Source organism: Antedon bifida, chromosome 5 (genome assembly GCF_963402885.1).
Source record: "Antedon bifida chromosome 5, ecAntBifi1.1, whole genome shotgun sequence".
Taxonomy (NCBI): Eukaryota; Metazoa; Echinodermata; class Crinoidea; order Comatulida; family Antedonidae; genus Antedon; species Antedon bifida.
Window position 1 is genome coordinate 18,840,464 of NC_136230.1, and position 21,097 is coordinate 18,861,560.

At 34.0% G+C, this 21,097-nt stretch overlaps 2 protein-coding genes across 3 annotated transcripts in view; both read right to left on the bottom strand.

The window, feature by feature from the left end:
* Positions 1-18,269, bottom strand: part of LOC144842612 (dynein axonemal heavy chain 2-like) — a 182,439-nt gene extending 164,170 nt beyond the window's left edge. The window contains exons 1-3 of one of the 2 annotated variants that reach the window (XM_078699067.1): positions 18,122-18,269; positions 5,850-5,996; positions 633-751 (exon numbers count right to left, since the gene is read on the bottom strand). In XM_078699067.1, coding sequence (XP_078555193.1) covers positions 633-751; positions 5,850-5,994 — 264 coding nt within the window. In that variant the 5' untranslated portion in view covers positions 5,995-5,996; positions 18,122-18,269. Of the gene's footprint in view, positions 1-632; positions 752-5,828; positions 5,997-18,121 lie in introns of both variants that reach the window. The other variant, XM_078699066.1, reaches the window with a different exon arrangement.
* On the bottom strand, positions 14,344-14,970 carry LOC144843393 (uncharacterized). Its single transcript, XM_078700178.1, has one exon. The coding sequence runs from the start codon at positions 14,968-14,970 to the stop codon at positions 14,344-14,346; it is 627 nt and encodes a 208-aa protein (XP_078556304.1).
* Positions 18,270-21,097: the final 2,828 nt, after the last annotated feature.

Consider the following 21,097-nt stretch of genomic DNA (forward strand, 5'->3'; position numbering starts at 1 on the left):
TGTTGTCACTTTCTGATGCGCACCCTAGAATAATATTCACACAGCACAATTTTTCTAGTTTTTTTTAGTGTTTTTTTTTATTTTCATAAAATCTGAACAGTTACAAGCAAAGTCTAAAGTTCCATATCCAGTATTGCTTTCATTTTTGAGCTTACAGATTTGAGCTTCAAAGTGAAAGGATAGTGTATATAACAAAATCAATGCCTTATACAATTTCTTTTTATTTTAATAATTTGTCAGAGTACTTTTATCAGAGTGCACTTTTATTATACTTACTCCTCCCATGCGAAGTATATAACCACATATTATGGCAGAAAAAGGCCGTGCAGAGTACAGGTTACTGCCTAGTCACCTATAATTTGTCTTAAGTGATTAATTAAATTCTAGTTTTTGATTATTTCAAAAGTGATACTCCTATGTGCGCTTTTATTGGGATACCTAGTATCAATATATGTATCCTGTTTTGCTCCTTATGGATTAGACAACTTTAATTAATTAACCTACATTATTGTTTTGATCTGTAGTCTAATTTGTTGATTGTAATTTTTTTTTCTTTATTATATCACAATAAAAGTGATTCCTATGAATAAATGAAAATAAATAAAACACATTTAAAATTTGTATTTACTTACATAATCTATTGGTTTAGGTTCCAGTTCTGGTGGAAAATCCAACTTTGTTCTATTACTTTTTTGACATCCATGGTCATTTGAAACAAAGTTATCATCTTCAGTATATCTATTCAGATCACCTAGAGTATAAATGATTATATTTTCAAGCAATTGTGATAAAACATACGTGAATTTAATTTATTAATACGTACTGTTTTCCCCCACACATCTGATTTTTAAAATAGGAACAATTGGGTTGCAATGTGTAAACCAACAATGCTGGATGGTAGGATATAATATAGATTGTAGGTCATAGACTAATAATAATTTTTATTTATTTTTTTGTTAAATTTCAATTCTACGCAAGTAATCGCCACTAAAATCTTACAGAACTTAATTACTTGAACTAGATATGAAATTTGTCATTGACGAATTAGGTGGAACGCGCAAATGCAACATGCACACGTTTAGAGCGCAGAGAGTTGACTATGCCATCCTAGCCTCCTATCACCTGAAGTAATATGTATGTAGAATTGATTTTGTGTCATAGTATATAATAGGGACTTTACGAAACACGACGGGAAGCCATAGGACGGTGCTCATGAATAATTTATGCATGAGCTTTAACAAAATGGGCAGAGCGTGAAATTCTGTCTTCTTAACTTCTTGAACGATAAAGTTGCCATTTTCCCATTTACGGAGAAAGACTAGAAATAATGTGTATAACCTTAACCATACAGTTCAAGTTACACTTAAACGTGGAATTTTAAAAACTGTAAATAATATTTTAACTTCTAATTTAACTGTTAAAGTGGCTGTGTTAAAAGTGGGGTTTGAATGCGAGGCCCTAGCTAGGAAAGCTAGGCCTGTGCTGTATCACCAGAGCCAAGCGATTCAAAAGGGCTCCGAGCCATGAGTCTGAGACAGGGGAGGGATCGGAGAGATATACTGCCGGTTGTTGTCTTCGCGAAGGGGTGCATAAAATAAAGGGCGTGCGAAAATTTTGGTCTTTACAGTATATGAATTCATATCTACAATTCGACAGCTTTCATATACGGTTCAGTGTTCTCCCCAGGCCTTTGAAGCGTCACGGTACCGTGATGCTTGGGTTCTCTACCGTGCCGCTTAAAACCTTATCCGTGACCCTTAAAAATATCAACCACAACCAATCGAAAAATAGATTAATAACAGGTACTTTCTAGATCTGATGAATCTGACACATGCCATGTCTCTCCTTCGATCTCTAGTTTTAATTGGATCGGTGAAATTTACTCTTTCGTCGGAAAGTATGCACATCATCAAAGGCGCAATTCATTTGCTAGTTGCTTTGATCATATAATATTGTGCATTCCAATCAAGAAGGTTAAATTTGTTGTTTGCTAGCTCATTTCATTTTTTTTTTTTTTTTCATTTCATGTCATTTATTTCACTATCATCATCGCAGCCTTAGCTGAATTACAAAGACATTTACATTTTCTCAATATTAAAATTTGTATAAAAGTATAAAACCAATGATAATTATATATAAAAAAGGAGGCAATTTACACAAGAAATACAATACAGGAACATTCAAAAGGTTTAGCTTAAAATATTAAAATAGAAAAAAAAAAACCACCTAAAAGGACCAATAAGAATCGCATAGCAGTACTGGGTGATATATAATGATTATTCATTTAGAAGCGAGATAAGGTATGGTATTGCACTTTTTCTATATCTTTCAACTCTGCATTTGGGTTGTTGATACTTTACACGTCTTAGTTTATGTTACTTACATTCTTCACTGGAAACCATTTTCCAAAATGAATACTTTTTGAACAATTCAGAGCAAACTTATAGCATAGATTACGCCTTCTATCAGATAAAGTGTCTAAAGAAAGATCATTGAGTGCTTGGTCATAACATATGTAGTCATTACACAATATTATTCTGCAAGCCCTTTTTTGGACAGATTCTATCATATCACTTTGTTTCTTAGTGAGACTAGAATGCCATACTGAGACAGCATATTCAACACTTGGTCTTATGTAACTCTTAAATACATCTACAAGATCAAGTTTCGGAAGATTGAACTTTCTTAATCTACACAATATATGCAGACGTCTGCTGGCTTTGGATACAATTTCTTTAACATTACGGTCCCATTTGAGGTTAGCTTGTATCCATAAACCTAGTAACTTAGTTTCATTAACGATTTCAATTGTAGCATTACCAATCAAAAGGGGTTCATGTTCATATTGATTTCTTTGAAAGTTAAAATACATAGTTTTACATTTAGTTGGGTTAAGTTTTAGTTTGTTTTCATTAGACCATACATTCAGTAAAGCAACATCATTCTGAATTGAGGAAATTTCATCCTTTTTTACTATCTGTCCTATGCACAAATCATCTACATATTTTCAAGTTTTACATGGCGAGTCTTGCATGGCATCATTAATTAGAGCAAGAAAGATCATAGGCCCAAGGAGCGTACCTTGAGGGACGCCACATGTTAGATTAACACTCATTGATAATGTGGATTTATAGCGTACTTGTTGGGTTCTGTTTGACAAAAAGCTAATTAACCATGGTACAATTTCAGGTCTACAGCCAAGTGTTACTAATTTAGAAACTGCTATTGTGTGGTCAACACAATCAAATGCTTTACTAAAGTCAGTTAAAACTAACTGACCAACAGATTTGGGAATGTTACTACCTTCATAGAACACATTTAGTAGATCAACCAAATTATGGGTTGTAGAAAAGTGTTTACGGCAACCATATTGGTTGTTATCAAGATTTTTCTCGATATCTGTTAAGAGCCATTTTTTAATGAAGCCCTCAGCTACCTTAGCTAGGATACATGTAAGCGAGATTGGTCGAAATTTGTCAACCCTAGTACAACCATTTTCTTTGGGAACCGGAGTAACAATAGCATCCTTCCACATAGTTGCGACATGACCCTCACTGAGGGAGGCATTTAAGATATTAGTCATAGGGATGCTTAGTTCGCATGCAAAATCTCTTATTAATCTGTCAGGCACATTATCAGGGCCCGGGGACTTATTTACTTTAACTTTTCTTAATTGATTGTACATTTCCCATTCTTTTACATTAGGGGGTTTATTAGCAGGTAAATACGTAGGAAGCTTACATAAACCAATACTAGGTCTGCTTTGGGAAGTTTACTTTGGTTGTTTACAAAATTACTTATACCATGATAGTCATCCTGCGGAATATCCTCTACACTAATAAGTGGTTGGGATTTAGTTTTATTAGCTAACATCTGCACGCCTTGGTGCCATTTATGGGGATTAGTGGCTTATAAGTTTAATACACGTTCATTGTAAAAGTTCATTTTGTCTTTCTTGATCACTTTTTGTACCATATTCCTATAGAATTTCCATTGCATCGATTTACCATGATTAGTAAAAGCGTGTTGACGTTTCATTATAAGATCCTTTGCTTGTTGCGAAATCCATGGCTTATCAGTTGGATGTATCTTAATGGATTTAACCGGGAAGAAAGTGTTCATAGCAGAAGTCAATGACAAATAAAATGATTGCGTTTTCTGTTCAGTAGTACTCGCGTTAATAACCTCGTTCCAGTCATGGGTAGTTATCCAACGGCCAAATTCTTCAACACTTTGCGCTTTCATTGGCTTTTCGATTTTGTTGCTATTCGTCCTTGTAGTTGCTGACAACAGAACACAATTATGATCGCTAGCACCCATTGGCGACACAATTCGGGGATTGCAATAATACTGCTTCAGATTGGTGGCTATAATATCTAGTATTGCATCCCCTCGCGTTGGTTCTTTCACAATTTGTTTTAGGTTATGTGCACGGCATAGTGGGGCTAGGTCAGTTCTGTTCAGGTCCCCCATAATAATGAAGCCAGCGTCTGGGTGTTTAAGTTTAAGACTGTCAAGAGATTTAATAATATGATCCAAAAGTAGTTGTTGGTCAGAAGAATTAGGTGGAATATATATTCCACAAACTATAATAGAGGATACAGCTCTAGGAAGCCTCTTCGGTCTTATAAAAACCCAAACACACTCTAGCTCTTCGGGTACTACTATTTCAGGTATTCTTCGCGACAGAAATTCAGAATTAACATATACGGCCACTCCACCACCCTTCCTATGCGTTCTATGATAGGTATAAATATTGAAGTTGTTAATCATCAGTGCATCATCTGTTATTTGCGGTGTTTGCCAAGTCTCCGTGACAACTGCTAAATCAATACAATTTTGAAGTAGAAGGGTTTCTAGTTCGTCCACACGGTAGATTAAAGAACGCGGGTTAGTCAGGAAAATCGATGGGAGTGATGGCTGTAACTTTGTATAGTTGACTTTACGAAGTGAATTAAAATGTGGTTTCCGACTACCTAGAGTTCCCCCTTACGTTCGTAATGAACGCTAAAAAAGTTTCTTATCGCGTATGTTCACAGGCAGAATAGTAGGCTTCGATCGTTTTGCTATTTTTTTCATTGGGAATTTCCCCTTGACATTCGTAATGAACGCAAAAAATGTTTCTTATAGTGTATGTTTAACAGCGGAAAAAGAAGGCTACGATCGTTTTGCTGTTTGCTAGCTCGCTACTGAGTGTCGTTTCCGGCCAAACTAGGTGTCATTCAACATGTATTTTATTTTCGTATGCACTTTGAGGTCCAGAGAATTTGACTACATGAATTGGTTTAGGGTGGTCAAACAATCATTTTTTGGCTTGGTTACACATTTTGAAAATGTGGCAAAAGGTCAAGGTAAAAGGTTATAAGACCGAACACCAATAGGTCCTTATATCTCGACAAAAATGTTGGTCTCAAATTGATCAGAAGGTACACATTTATATTCAGTCTAATGGGACATCTTAGTCAGAAATGACTGGAAATACCATTTCTGACCCATGGCATGTATGTATCTCTGTAACTACTGGTCGTAGACACTTGAATTTGGTCTTAAATTGTTCGAAATATATATTTTTTTATTTCTTACACATTTTGAAAAATGTTACAATAGTCAAAGGGTCAATGATTATATAAACAAATATAAATAGGTACTTGTATCTCGGCAACCACTGGTCGCAGAAAGTGGTCTCAAAATGTTCAGAAAGCATGCATTCATATTCAGTCTAATATGGCATTATTTAGTAAAAAATGATCATATCATCATATAAAATAATTATTATATTATAAAATAATTATTATATTATAAAATAATTATTATATTATAAATAATACTTGACAAAATACTCAACCGACCGACTTCCAAGCTAGTCTCATTGTTTTTTCCACCATTTTCCTGTATTGGTGTAACACTGTTAGATTTTGATTGCTCAAATGTTCCTAAATCTGGATCTGGGCCTTTTGGTACAGGTGAATCCATCTTTGAATCTTCTGTAGACATTTCTGGAAAATAAAAAAAATGTTCAGATAAACAATGGTATTGTTGGCAGTCATAGTGTTAATCAACTATCAAGTGGATCACCCAATATAAAACGGAACACAATACATATACAAATGTTTACTGGGATGAGGAGCATTGTTAAAAATATAGCCCAAGGTCATCTGGTGACTATATTATCTCCCGATCCAGATCACTGAGCCCAGTAAATATTTGTTTTATACACCATACCACACAATTCGGTTGTAGGCTAGGCCGAAGCGAACGCATAACATGGACTTGGTTGGAGTAGGCCTAGCTAGTGGCATGCACAGTTCATCATTCTTTCACCGAGGAGAAGCAACATCATCAAATGGCCTGCATTTGATAATTAGTCGCTTCCAGATAAACAATAATTTTCCCAAAATACTTTATTTGTTTCTTCATATTTTAACTGGCAACTAAACTTACTACATTCAGTCTAAGTTAGCTACATCTACACAAGTTTTAAATACCATCGTAGGCTAGCAACACAATCATCGTTGAAAGATGCCGGAATAAAACATTAACATAAAGTATATCATTTCATCCTTTTAAATAATCTTTTGAGATGACCTGGAATTGTGTAACCAGAGTCCGGAAATGCAAGCATAATATGGCCACTCAAGGATTTTTTTCTCACTTGTACTAGTTAATAACATTTATTAGAGTGCATCTCGCTTATCCGTACCCTATTTTCTCCAAGATTTTAATATTTGTCAGGGGAAAATTTCATTTTAAAATGTTGTTTAGCAATATTCCTAATCAAACTGATTTTTGAGTCAAGAAACATAGTTTTGTATTGTATTTTTTGCTATAGTATCCCCATTTTACACTTTCTCTGGGAAAAAATTAGAAACAAGTGTTTCTCAACTGATTTGTGTCATATGGGGTCTATATATCCACCAAAAAAAAGTTCCAGCTCATCTGGCCTGGGGAAAGCCGCCATTTTGGATTTTCAAAATGGCCGCCATAAAATACAGGTTTTTGCTCATATCTCCTCTTCTACATCATGCATGGAAATGATTTTGGTGGCAAAGTGTATGTTTTGAGGGTCAAGGAATCTAAATACAGCATTTTGAAGTTCACTCAATAACCGCCATATTGTTTTTCAAAATGGCCGTCTTAAAATACAGATTTGTGCTTATCTCAGCTTCTACATCATGTATAGACATGATTTTGGTGGCAAAATGTAGGTTTTGACGGTCAAGGAATCCAAATACAGCATTAATTTGAATTTCACCCAATGGCCGCCATTTTAAAAATCAAAATGGCTGCTATAAAATTTACAGATTTTTCCTCATATCTCAGCTTCTACATCATATGAACGTAATTTTGGTAGAAAAGTATATGTTTTGAAGGTCAAGGAATTCAAATATAGTATTTTAAAGTTCACCTAATGCCCGCCATTTTGTTTTTAAAAATGGCTGCCATAAAATTTACAGATTTGTCCTCGTACCTCAGCTTCTACATGGAAGGTGCATGGAAGTGATTTTGGTGGCAATGTTTATGTTTTGAGGGTCAAGAAATCTAAATACAGCTTTTTGAAGTTCACTCAATGGCCACCATTTTGATTGTCAAAATGGCCACCATAAGCTACAGGTTTTTCCTAATTTATGAGCTACTATGATTATGATTTTGCTAAGCCTATGTTTTGAAGGTTACAGAATAAAAACAAAATTCAGCTTTTGAAATACAGTTGGAAAGTGATGACGAGAATAAGTCAATATGTTGGTGATAATATATGGGAACCACAATGATTATGGACCCATGAGATACTGTACACAAGAAGATATCAGCGATGTACTGTAACTATATCATTCGCATGAAGAACCTAAAAATAAAATATTCTAAAAAAGTTTGTTAGACGACATTTTAAGATATTTTCCAAATCCTAAAGAGAAGCATGGCCAATTTTAGTTAAGCATATTCCAATCAGATACATTATAGATAAAGCAATTTAAAGCAACATATCTTATGTGACTGAATGTATGGTTACCTAATACACTGGGGACTAACACTACTTCACCATAACTGGTCTGGATTTATGCATGTAGGTATAATGCGATAACTGGACAAATCGACGATAGTTTATGCCGATCATTCTTTTTTATCCAATTAACATGTCAACAGTTTATACAATGGTACAGCCACTCTGAAAACGTATATCTAGCTGCTCATCTACCAGTCATAATAATCAGACACGGAGGAGTTTATCTTTTCAGGAGCTTTCTTGGTTATATTGGACATACTGGTGGCTTGAGGTTTTGAAGTTGTGCATAACCTACTTTAAAGAGAGCTGTATATTCTAAAGATCTTAGAAGATGCAGCTATGTATCATATAATGATGACACGAGATGAGGATGTACCATTTTGTCTCCAGATATAGACACAGTATAGGACAATTGACCATGATGGCCAATATGCCCGAACGACAAATTTCCATATACATACAATACAAGATGTTCCAAAAGAATGGATATCATGCAACGTGTTATAATGGTGAAGAATCAGTTTTCAGACATGAGCACATGACAATAGAGAAAACCTTATGTATCTTGAAATTTGTCTTTCAGCATTTCCAGATATAGCCTTCCACTTTTGGCATTTTGGCCATGACCAGCTGCTGCAAATATGAAAGCATACTGTAGATGCTATATCTGAACCTGGAGCTCCCAATTGCACAATCATGCCTAAAAAGTTATACCATCTAATGATACAGCCACAGCTTAAATGTTCTTGATATCTTTTTGACTTTCCCAGAAAGCTCTTAAGAATCTTTCGAGTTTGACGACAAATGCCAGTTTTCTTTCTATAATTATTTGCATTACTTTACGTCACATTGGTTGATCGAAGGTTATTAGGATGGCAGATAAGCAGCTAGATTTAAACATAAATGCAGACCATTTAGGGTGACTAGTGTTGATCTCCCAGTGTATTACCATGTATTCTTAAGATATGTTACTTGCTTTATCCATAAGTTGTACTTTTAACTGCAAGTTGGCCATGCTTCTCTTTATATTTGGAAAATATCTTTACATGTCTATGTAACTTCTTTAGAATATCTTGTTTATTAGTTTCTTCTCGCGAATGATAGTTACAGTACACTCTCTGGTATCTTCTTGTGTACCTCTTTGGTCGTAATCAGTATGGAACTCGATCTTGTGATTAACTCACGACGTTGACATAGTAATAATGAGGATTGTAATAGCGATAGATCTCGGAGACTAGACAAAGGGGATTGTACATAAATGTTGTCATTATTATATGTTGTGCCAGTTTGATTGGGAATTTTAAAACTATTACTGTATTTAACAAACTGTATTAAAAAAAAGCAACATCTAAAGCCAGTGGAGCAGAAGCCTTCAACTATGAAGTTTGGTCCTAAATGGAATAAGAAGATCTGATCACTTTCCGACTCTGTATTTTAGAATGCTGATTTTTTATTCTGTAACAATCAAAACATAGACTTAGTTATCAAAATCATGTCTTCATTATGTATATGAGCTACGAAATTAGCAAAACCTGTATTTTATGGTGACCATTTTGAAAAACAAAATGGTGGCCATTAAGTGAACTTAAAAAAAATGCTGTAATTGAAATCCTTGACCCTCAAAATATATACATTGCCACCAAAATCACTTCCATACATTATATGGATTGGAAGCTGAGATAAGAGCAAAAATCTGTATTTTTATGGTGGCCATTTTGAAAAACAAAATGGCGGCCATTGAGTGAATTACGAAAATGCTGTTTTTCGATTTCTTGACACTCACAACTACACTTTGTCACTAAAATCACGTTCATACACGATGTAGAAGTTGAGATGAGTACAAATCTGTATTTTATGGCGGCCATTTTGAAAAACAAGATGGCGGACATTCAGTAAACTTCAAAATGCTGTATTTGGATTCATTGACCCTCAAAACATATACTTTGCCACCAAAATCATATCCATACATGATGTGGAAGCTGATATATGAGCAAAAATATGTATTTTATGGCGGCCATTTTAAAAATCCAAAATGGCGGCTTTCCCCAGGCCAGATGAACTGGAACTTTTTTTTGGTGGATATATAGAACCTATATAACTCAAATCAGTTGAGAAACACTTGTTTCTAATTTTTTCCCAGATTGGCCCTTTTTAGACTTAAAATAGGGATACTACTACACAATTTTAAAAATGTGTAGCAAAAAGGTTGTTTTGTATAGCTCTTTGCTATGCTACACTGGCGAAATTATTCCCTGTTTTTTACTCAATCAATTCTCTTTTACATGAGACATAATTTTATGACGTCATCATATGGCCAGTTGAATTAAAAAAGTCGGATTTTCATCTTTTTCGTAAAAAGTTAATAAATTCTTCAAATGGGTCTCGTAATTTCTTCTATTCTACACTGTATATATTATACAGCAGTGTAAATACTCCATATATTTACTTCATGCTGTTCACATGTGCATGTTGTTGAAATATAGTTTATTATATCTTTTGCCAATCTGTAAACATTTTCGCCCATGGCATGGTGTCCAATTTTCTTCCAAATCTTATATATTTTTGCTGAAATCATATCTTCTGAAATTTTCATCTTTTTGTTTGATTTTCATCATCATCATCATACCAAAAAATTAGCATATGTGGGTTCCATAATTTCACCTGCTACAATGTACGGTATATAGATACAGTACTGTATATACACACAGCAGGCAAAGAACATTAATTCTAAACCGCCCGGTGATATACTGAAATTTAATTAATTAATTTGAAACGATAAAGATGAGGAAATACAGTACTGTATATAAATATACAGTACTGTATATACAGTATTGTATACTGTAAAGCCCAACATTTTCGCGCGGCCTTTATTTTCGCGACTTTTTGCATTTTTGCGCACACCACAGATACGTAAAGTGGGAAGACCATTTTTGCAATTAATTTTTCATCAAAAATACGCGCGATTGTCCAATTTGACGTGCTCGTATGCCATGATTTTAAGTCGAAATTGTTTAAAAGTTGGTAAAATTACTAGAAAAGGCTGGAAAAACATAATTCAAGCAAAAACAATATGTCTTTAACGCTACGTGCAAACCATGCGCATGAAAATTTGCGCATGCATGGACATTTTTACATGCTTAAAATGAAATGAAACACGTAGAAAGTTGATTAGAAATTGATTTTTCGCATATTTCATTTTTAAACGCCTAACTTTCTGTGTAACAATATAACATGCCATTTTTTTTCAACAAAAATTTAGCGCATGATATAAATTATACTTTTGCTAAGTTTCAATTTAAAATTGTTGTTTCGTTTTTGTAAGTCACATTGTGCAATTGTAAATGTCATCAATGAAAATGTTAGCTGCACAACTTCACGTGAATGATATGTTGAGAAAGTTCCAAAATATTATTGCAAGTTTTAGAGATACGCGAGACACAAAAACTAAACTAGAGAGTAAGAATTTGTTACTGTATTTTCTTGCCTAATAAAATCTGAAAACTAGCCTATTTATTTTGCTTTATATCAATTATCATTTATTATAATAACATTTTTTTTCTTTACATTTTTCAGATTGCTTCACTGATATCGACACGGTTCTCATATATATTAATATTATTATTAATTATAATAATAAGGCATAAATAAATTATAATTACAAATAATCATATTCAAATTTATTATTATAAATCATTTAATAAGTTGTACTCTATTATAAGCTTGCAAATGTGTAACAAATGAATAAATTATAATATATTAATTGATATTTGTATTTTTTGATTTTTTTTATTATTCTGTATTAACTACTAGTTGTAGGATATGTGGTTTAATTATTCAACTCATTTATTTGCAAGTAAAGTCTGTTAAATAATAAATATGAATGGAATCATAAACCGGTAAACTCCGAAGACCGAACAGTTTATCATTTCCTAAATTGAATATTGTAACAATTGAAACATATTATTAATATCTTCAACACTCTTGTCTACCTCTTTCATTTCCTTGTTGATTGGCTATTTTTATTTGTCATCTGCTGCCGTAAGGAAATAATTCCCTCTATGATCTGGCCTACCTGTAGGCTAGTGTAAAACCCTAATTTAATTTAAAATAACCATAGTCTCTTTGACCTCCTACAGTTGTTAATTTAAGGTGAAACTATAATTACAAAAATATAAGCCTACATTATAAAGGTAAATTTTTTTAATTGTAAATAGGGTAGATCATGGAGGTATAAAAAAGACCTCCATGGGTAGATGTACCAATTTGCAGTTAGTGAAAGGTCAAATCATTATTACGCTAAATGTGTTATTATAGTTGTAAGTGAACAATTGTCAATTATTAATAATGTATATCCTTTATTAAAATACATAAAAAAATAAACAATGGTCACTTAATTAATAATAATTCATTAAACACTAAGGACGGCTGATGTACCAAACAGCGGTAACTGTGCACCAGATTGCAGTACCCAATTTGCGGTAATGCTTTTAATTGATACGCCGCTCGAGTTTGGTCACGTGACTGAGAATGTAAACATGATCGTAGTGTTTAAAAGCATAAATAAAACACAAACAATTCATATTAATTCTTGTTTATTACAGTATGTTTAAAATTACGAATTAAAAGACGTTTACTATATAATTTTAATATAAAATTTAATGACAAAAAGAGAGATCGACGTTTCGGTACCATCATAGAACCATTTTCAAGATCAAGTGAATACAAAACAATAATAATTATGTGCACTAAACACCAAAGTTGGTGACAGGAAATGCTAATTGAGGGCTAATTAAGTAATTAGCTCCTCCTACTGAGTTAGATAAACAATTTAGCTTTGATGGAATCCAATTGTTTATTGAGTGTAGGTTTTATCTCTAACAATCAATGGGTAAACATTTCAAAAAATATAATTAAAAGTATTGATGGTATCCAAATTTTTGACCAAGCCAGAAAGAAAACTTCATTGATGAATTATGTCACACTTAAATCCACACCATATATAGAGCCGTATCTTTTAGATAAATTAGATTTCTTAGGGGCAAGTCTTAAATTTAAGGCAAGATCAAATACACTTGCACTTAACCTTAAGAAATCTATATGGGAAGAAGATAATGATGGTACATGTCCTATATGTAAAAATGATAAAGAAGACATTATACATTTTATGTTCAAATGCAAATATTTTGATGATCTACGCTTAACGGAATATTGTAAACTTGAGCGTAACCTATATAATAGTAATCTCTATACATTCTGGTTGCACTTCCTACTAGGTAACCCAGTATTAAAACTAAAACTAACACTAGGAAGTGACACTAGCCTTCCTACTGGGACGCAACCAGCAATTGTTAATAAAGTAAATGAAATATTTGACATGTTTTGCAAAAGCTACTTAAAACAAGCATGGGCTTCACGTACCAAAATGTTAAATATTTAAATACCAGTCTGGTACTACTAATGTATAACTGTAAATGTAATGATTAACATGCTATACCTTACATTAAATATATTTACTTTATAACGAAATAAAGTATAGTATAGTTAAGATTTTTTTTTTTTGATTTTTTTTTCCATAGTAACTTATGACGTTATGTGAATGTATTTTGGTTTTTTTGTTTTTTTTTTGTTAATATATATTTCATTTTGTATCATTATGTATTATTGTTATTACTATACTGTATAAGAAACCATTTCAATATTATCTATCATTATAATTTTAATAGCATCATCAACAATTATTTTTGTAACTACTTCCTCTTTATGCATTATATAAATATATTTAACTAAAATGATGTATCAACTCATGTCAGACAAATATTGCCACAGTATATAGTAATAATTTTTTTTTTTTTTATTTATTTTTTTTTTAATCTTTTAACTTTGTAAATTAGCTTAAGTATCCGTATCCGTCATTTTATGTTAATTGTGTTTAATATGGATGCACCACTTACTGTGTGTGCCACCGATGTGAAGGTGCAATTTCCAAATAAATTGATTGATTGATTGATTGATTGATCCACAACATCTCCTTAATTAGGCAATCAAACTTATTGTTACATTTAGATAAAACTCTAAAGTATTCTGAGATATCACCAGTTATGCCATGTTGTTTTAGGTAATCGCCTATAATACTTTTGTTATGTTCATTAATGCGTTTGTAAAGGTGTCGGCTAGTGTAACCGACATAGTTTGTAACTATCACACAAACCACATTGAAATTTGTACACAACGCATTGTGAATTAATGATTCTGGGTTTCATTTCTTTCGGTTTTAAGGTGTCACCTATCTTACGACTTGTAAATACTGGTAAAATATCATTTTCAATCTTCGCACTAAGTTGTTAAAGTTGTTTAGTAACCGTGTTACAACAAGTTTGATCCTTGTACGGTAGTACAATCCTAATAGGCTGGGGAGATTCATCAGTTAGCATATCTTCATTAGTATTACTAGGAGTCACACAAGTATTAATGGATTGCTTGAAAGCCTTAACAATATTACTAATAAGATCTAAAGGATAATTCAACTTTTGAAAAATCTTTGTTACATTATCAACCTCTGATAGGAAAATGTCATGCGTAGATGACAATTTGTAGGCCCTATTAAGCATTGTGTGAATTAGATTACGTTTATGTTTGATATCCACATGGCTATCATAATGTAATAATAAGCCTTTATTAGTGGATTTCTTATATACTTTGGTTTCAAGAGATACATCGTTTTTTGAGATAGTCATACCTAAAAAATTTATTGAGTTATCTCTAGCAATTTCCATTGTAAAATCAACGGCATCGTGTGAATTGTTCAAAGTGTTCAAAAAATTCTGTGCTGAAACCTGGCTTGGCATGGATACGATTGTGTCATCAACGTAGCGACGATAGAACTGCAGCATTTTCCCTGTTGCTTGTAAGGTATCTTTAATGTAACACATGAAAACATTTGCCATCAGTGGTTCAAGCGGTGAACCCATGGCTACGCCATCAACCTGCTCATATAGATCACCATCATATTGGAAAAGTTGATTTTTGGTCACAATTGTAAGTAGGTCCTTAAACCGTGTTCAATATTAAACCAGTCATCTTTAAAGGCCTTATGAACAAGAATGTTAATGGTCTCATCAAGTGGAACATTGGTGAATAGAGAAACTACGTCATAAGAGACCAGAACATCATCTGAACCAATTTCAGTAGAACGTAACTCTTTAGCAAAATCAAAAATGTCTGGTATAGAGTTTAAAATTAATTGAAAATATGTTTACATTTACATATTTAATGTGACAATAATGAAAAAATATTAATTAAAAACCAACCTACAACTAATTGGATCAGGCCACATGGCTGGTCCAATTAGCTGGTTTTTCTTCTACATCTCATAATAGTTAGTAAGATAAGTGTACAATGGACTAGTCCATGAGGTATTTTATTTATTGAAGTATTGTGAAATGCAGTTTGTAGGTATATCAAGTGGAGGGTACCCCCTTTCTTCAGTTCGCGCTAAAGACGTGAAATTTTCCACATGGGGTCAAGAGGTCATTCATTGTTTTGATGGCTAGCGATGAAATAGCTTAGGGAATTATAAAATAAAGGATTGTAACTTTGAAAGAATATATTAAATAATAAAAGGCACTACTAACATAAAAAAGAAATAATCGCCATGGCTAAAGATATGGTACCGTATCCTAACTTCCGTTTGCTAAAGGTACGGTAAAATTGCATACATCATAATCAGCCAATGGGGTGCTGGTACGTGTGTGACGTCATCGTATAAGGACTTTGGATTTTTTCATATCGCGTCTGTAGAAAATGCAGCGCCAGGCTGCATAGATGTGTGCACTGATTCTGTGACTCAGCAATGTTGAATCCAGAAGTTTAATAACAGGTGACAACGTCGAAGCTGTAGTAATAGAGCAAGTTCATGTGGTTGGTGGACGTTACATAAAGCGTTTAAAACATGCACTCAATCTCAAATATTATTTCATTATACAACATATAGTAGTAGTATTATAATCTGATATGTTGATAGCCTAATTAGAAGTAAAGGAATTATAATTCAATGTTGGAAATTGTGTTGCGTCTAGTTCATTCGTCCATAGTTACTATGAGGGTTTTATTTTTATTCCAAATGGCCTATTTAGGCCTATATTTTTTATTAACCTTTGTTTACAGATGGTGACCATAAACAACAAGCAAATGCGGACAATAAAGGGGCCCTCAAATACTATGATTTAGACAGTAGCCCCAGGGCTGAGTCACAGAAATCAGCGTACACTGCAGCTGGCCACAGCCTGACACCGCTTTCCCTACACAAAAAAACTCATATATGAGGCTATAGGTTATAGTACGTAGTAGGCCTCTTTTGAAACGGTTTTCTGTATTCTAGAATTAAAATCAACATGTTTTGACTTTTCAATAATTACAGACGTAGGCTACATTTAGTTTTTGTCACACACGACGGCGATAATAGCGATAAATGAAGCATAAAGAAAATGTTAAGCGGTTGATCACTGTTTTCGCGATACAACAAATCCAAAGTCCTTATACGATGATGTCACACACGTACCAGCAACCCATTGGCTGATTATGACGTAATGCAATTTTACCGTACCTTAAGCAAACGGAAGTTAGGATAGGGTACCTTATCTTTAGCCAGGGCGATAAATAATACTAGTTGTGAATAAATAATGAATTACATTAATAAATGAATTAACCGCTAATTGGGACAAACCGCTAATTGGTACATCTACCCTAGCTAGGCCTAGGCCTATATGTTTTATTTGTTTCTAATTACGACTAAATTTGATAAAAAATGTATTCAACTTGTCTCATAGATAGGCCTAAAGAATACACAGAGAGTGGTACTGTGTGGCCACTGTAACGGTTTTGCTAATAATATTAATAGTTGCGGCGTGTACAAAAACGTTCACGTGCACTCTGCTTGACCGGGAAGACGCGCTCCTGATTGGGTAATACAACCTGTCTGCTGTAAATTACGATCGCACATGTATGCACTAGCCTAGGCCTATATGCTATTCTCGCTGGCGGAGGTACAAATAATATTCAAGTGTAAATGCTGTACCTAGGCGGCTAGGCTACTAGCGGTGGCCTAGGCTAGCTAGGCCCTAGCCTAGCCCTATACTAGCCTCTAGGCTAGCGACTAGCAAAACCGCTAGAGGGCAGCAGACATCTTTAGGGAATAGACAAGTGTGACCCTTAACCTGTTAAAAAGGGGTCAACTTGCGCATGAATTTACGAACTCTGATTGGGTATTCAGAAAAAACGAATGACTGTACGATCTTCTCCGGAAAATTCCGATAAATAATTTGAAATTCCTTTGCCCACATGTCTTCGCGATGACATTTTATTTTGGGCTCGAAATGTTAGTAAAATCAGAAAAAAATATTTTTTTTTTTTGGGATTTTGCTTATATATTTTAGATATATTTATATTTTAACAGTGTACGCCTTTGGTTTTACATAAATATCACCTATATTGGATCACAAAAGGTTTTAAATCACCTGATGCTAGGTGAGTAAGCAATTCTAGGCCGCGAAGTCCCTGATGACGTCATCACACAGCCTGGCTGAGGTGGGGGTATTCCTCCGGGACATTCGCGCAGTCCGGGGAGAGGGTAAACATAAAATAAGTACTTTCTATCTTATTTTTGTGCTTTTGACACAATTTCCAAACAAAATGTGGTACTATGCAAATATATATTTGTCACCATCAACTTTCTAATTAAAAATATGTTCATAAAATGTATTTATATGTGTTTTAGTAGTATTTTCACCCAGTGACTATTTGTGTACAAGGTCACAAACGCGGGGTGGGGATTCCTATGTAAACAAAGCATATAGTAGTGATGAGTGCCAAATTGTACACCTTATTTTATTCATAATTTTCGAAATACTCAATCAATTTTGTTGATTTAAAGTTTAAAATGCTTATGATTATATACTCTTTCAAACTGAACACTATTCAAATGCAGAAAGATAAATTGAAAAATATATGCCAGTCCCTATCTAGGCCTAGCTAGGGCCAGGCCTAGCTAGGCCTAGGCCTAGCCTAGGCCTAGCCTACAAAAGAATTCTTATTAATTAGGGCCTAGGCTAGGCCTAGGCTTACCTTTTTTTTCTCACAAACAGTGCAGCGTTTAGAGAGAGAAGATGGTGCTAGCCTTTTTAGGCCTAGCTAGGTCCCGGCTTATACAATCTTTCGATGATAAACACACTTTACACTGCGCCTCTCTCCTAGCAACCGCCGACGATGTAGATGTATTTTCGGATCACGGCCGGCCGAGGACAGTTGTTTTGGTGGTGGTACGCTGTTGGTAAATAGAGACAGGTATAATATTACCGTAGTTACAAAGTGGTTAGGATTAATTCCGGCAGAATCAACGCAATTGATTGGTCAATTGAAAATCGCTCATGCATGCATATTTTTTATGAACCTCATTATGAACCATAACGACAATAGGAAACAGGCAATTAAAATGAGGTAAACACCGATCCTGAACCAACCAGGAGAAACCTGTGGGTTAATGTAATGTCTTTTAACCATGACAATATGTATACGACTTCTTAATTGACGAATGTAATAACAATACCTGTAGTATAAATGAGATAACAATTAACAAAAATAGCGAAGATATCGCTATATTATAGTGTAAATCCTGATCCTAAGTTAAACAACGTGCCTCCAAATAAACATAAACATGTTAAAGTTAGACGGGGTAAAAAGAAATCTAAATTTTTTATTTTTTTTATTTTATGTCTTTAGGCAATGTGGCCAAGGATTACCAATAGTGAATTAATCACTGTCCTATCAGATAGGTGGTAATCCCCCTGATACAGGGGATATTTTGTGAACCGTTTCACCGGAGTAACCCCCTACTCTTTTCGAATAATGAACTGGGTTCTTTAAAGTGCACACAGGTTATAACTGTGTACACTGGACCTACGGTTTATAGTCCTTATCCGAGAAGTCTTGTTCAACCACCAGAACTAGGAGCGAGTCGGCCTCGAACTCTTGCTGATGTTGTTGGCTCTTTAGGTACGGTAAACGGCGCCCCTGCCTTAACCGCTCGGCCATTTGACTCGTAATACTAATTCTAACATTAAAATAGCATACAATAATATCAGAGGCTACAAAAGCAAAAAGTATATGATATCCAAACATTTGTAAATATCAATAAAATTAATGTATTTTGGAATAGTTGAATCATTTCTAAAAGATAAGGAAGATATGCAAATCAAAGGTTATAATTGGATTGGGAAAAATAGATCATCATATGCTAAAAAAAGTCAAGGCGGGATCGGCTTCCTAATTAGGGACGACATTAAGATCATAGATGACAATGGATGTACTAGATACGAGATGTGATACTCTCGAACGACTATGGGTAAAAGTGCAATTTAATAGTTCTACCAAATCTGTTTATCCTTAACGGTAGTGAAAAATGCACAGGAGTATTTACGTGGGTAAAAGAATCAACATAAAAGTGTTTTGGATTAGGGCCTATGGTCTTGTATTAACAAATATTAAAAACGATATAAATGAATTCATGATAGATGACCAATGTAACTTTCACATATAGGTAGCGATCATAAAATGTTTATAATTGATATGAATGTGGAATCATTAATAATAATAACACAATCCCTGAAACATTTAAACAACGATGGGATATAAAGTATAACCACGATTGGACAACGTTCCAACAGGACCTTGAATCTAAATTCACTAACTGGGACCCAGCCCATTTTTAGATGCTAATGAAGCTGGGAATCATGGAAACGCCTTGTAGTGTCTGCTGCCGAAGAGACAATAGGTTATTAAAAACAGTCCAGAAAAAGTAAACAATGGTTTGATTGTGATATTGAACAGTCAATGGAAAAACGAAAAAAAGCTTGTCGAGCACACCGACTTTATTGTAAGAACAAAACTAATTCTGACTTTAATGAAACTATAAGGGATATTCTCTAGAATTTAAAACATTAATTAGACAAAAAACGATGCAAATCCGGATGGATAGATGTTCAAAAATAATGGAAAAAGGCGGACCTCAGTCTAGAGACTTCTTTTTAAAAGGAAATAAACGAACGAACAGTGTTACATCTATAACTAGAGGGTACTCCGAGAGTACAAACCTCCGCCTACTGTAAAATTCCCCTACATAAAATGCCCCCTGAATATTTTTTTTTTTACATTTTTTTTTATTAGTTCTAAGTGTAAATATGTTAACTGCACACTACAAAGTTGTGGATGACAGTGTGGTGTAATGGTTATGTATCCAGCCTCTCACAGTTGAGATCGCTGATTCAAGTCCCACTGAGGTTTTTTTTTTTTTAATTATTTTTTTATTTCTTTTTTTTTTTTTTTTTTTGTGGACCTTGATCTTTGACCCTGACCCTTCAAAATTTAACCACAATTATATGATTTGTCATTGATCATTGTGGCTAAGTTTGGTAAGAATCGGATAAAAACTGTTGTCTCTAGGCAGTAAAATAGTTTTTTGTTAGTTGTGACCTATGACCTTTTCCCCTCAAATTCGAACTCGTCCGAGCTTTTGGGGCATAGATCATTGTTGCCAAATTTGGTGAGAATCGGATAAAAAATGTGGCCTCCAGGCTGTTCACAGACACACACACACACACAAACATACAGGGGTGAAAACATAACCTCCTTGGCGGAGGTAACAAACATACAGGGGTGAAAACATAACCTCCTTGGCGGAGGTAATAATTCCGGGAACGGACAATGTAACATCAGACGCACCCATAATTAAGTCCTCGTTAGCGTTGTGGTAATAAGGATACGCAGCTGAAGTGAATTTCCTCCTCTCTACACTGAACCACGAGCTAAGCCTACATTTTTACCGATACTCGTCAATTTATTTTTTATGGCATCAATGCTACACATTTTGCCCATTGATAATACATTTTCTCGTACTAAAAGTACTTATTAATTTAATTCATTATGTCTATACTTTATTTATTTAGATATTTAGTTTCCGTTTCTTGTTGAATAAACTGCAAATAAATAAAGCTATTGTATTTCTAAAGGTTCCTTTAGCAAAATGGAATCATCTTTCCTATAGTA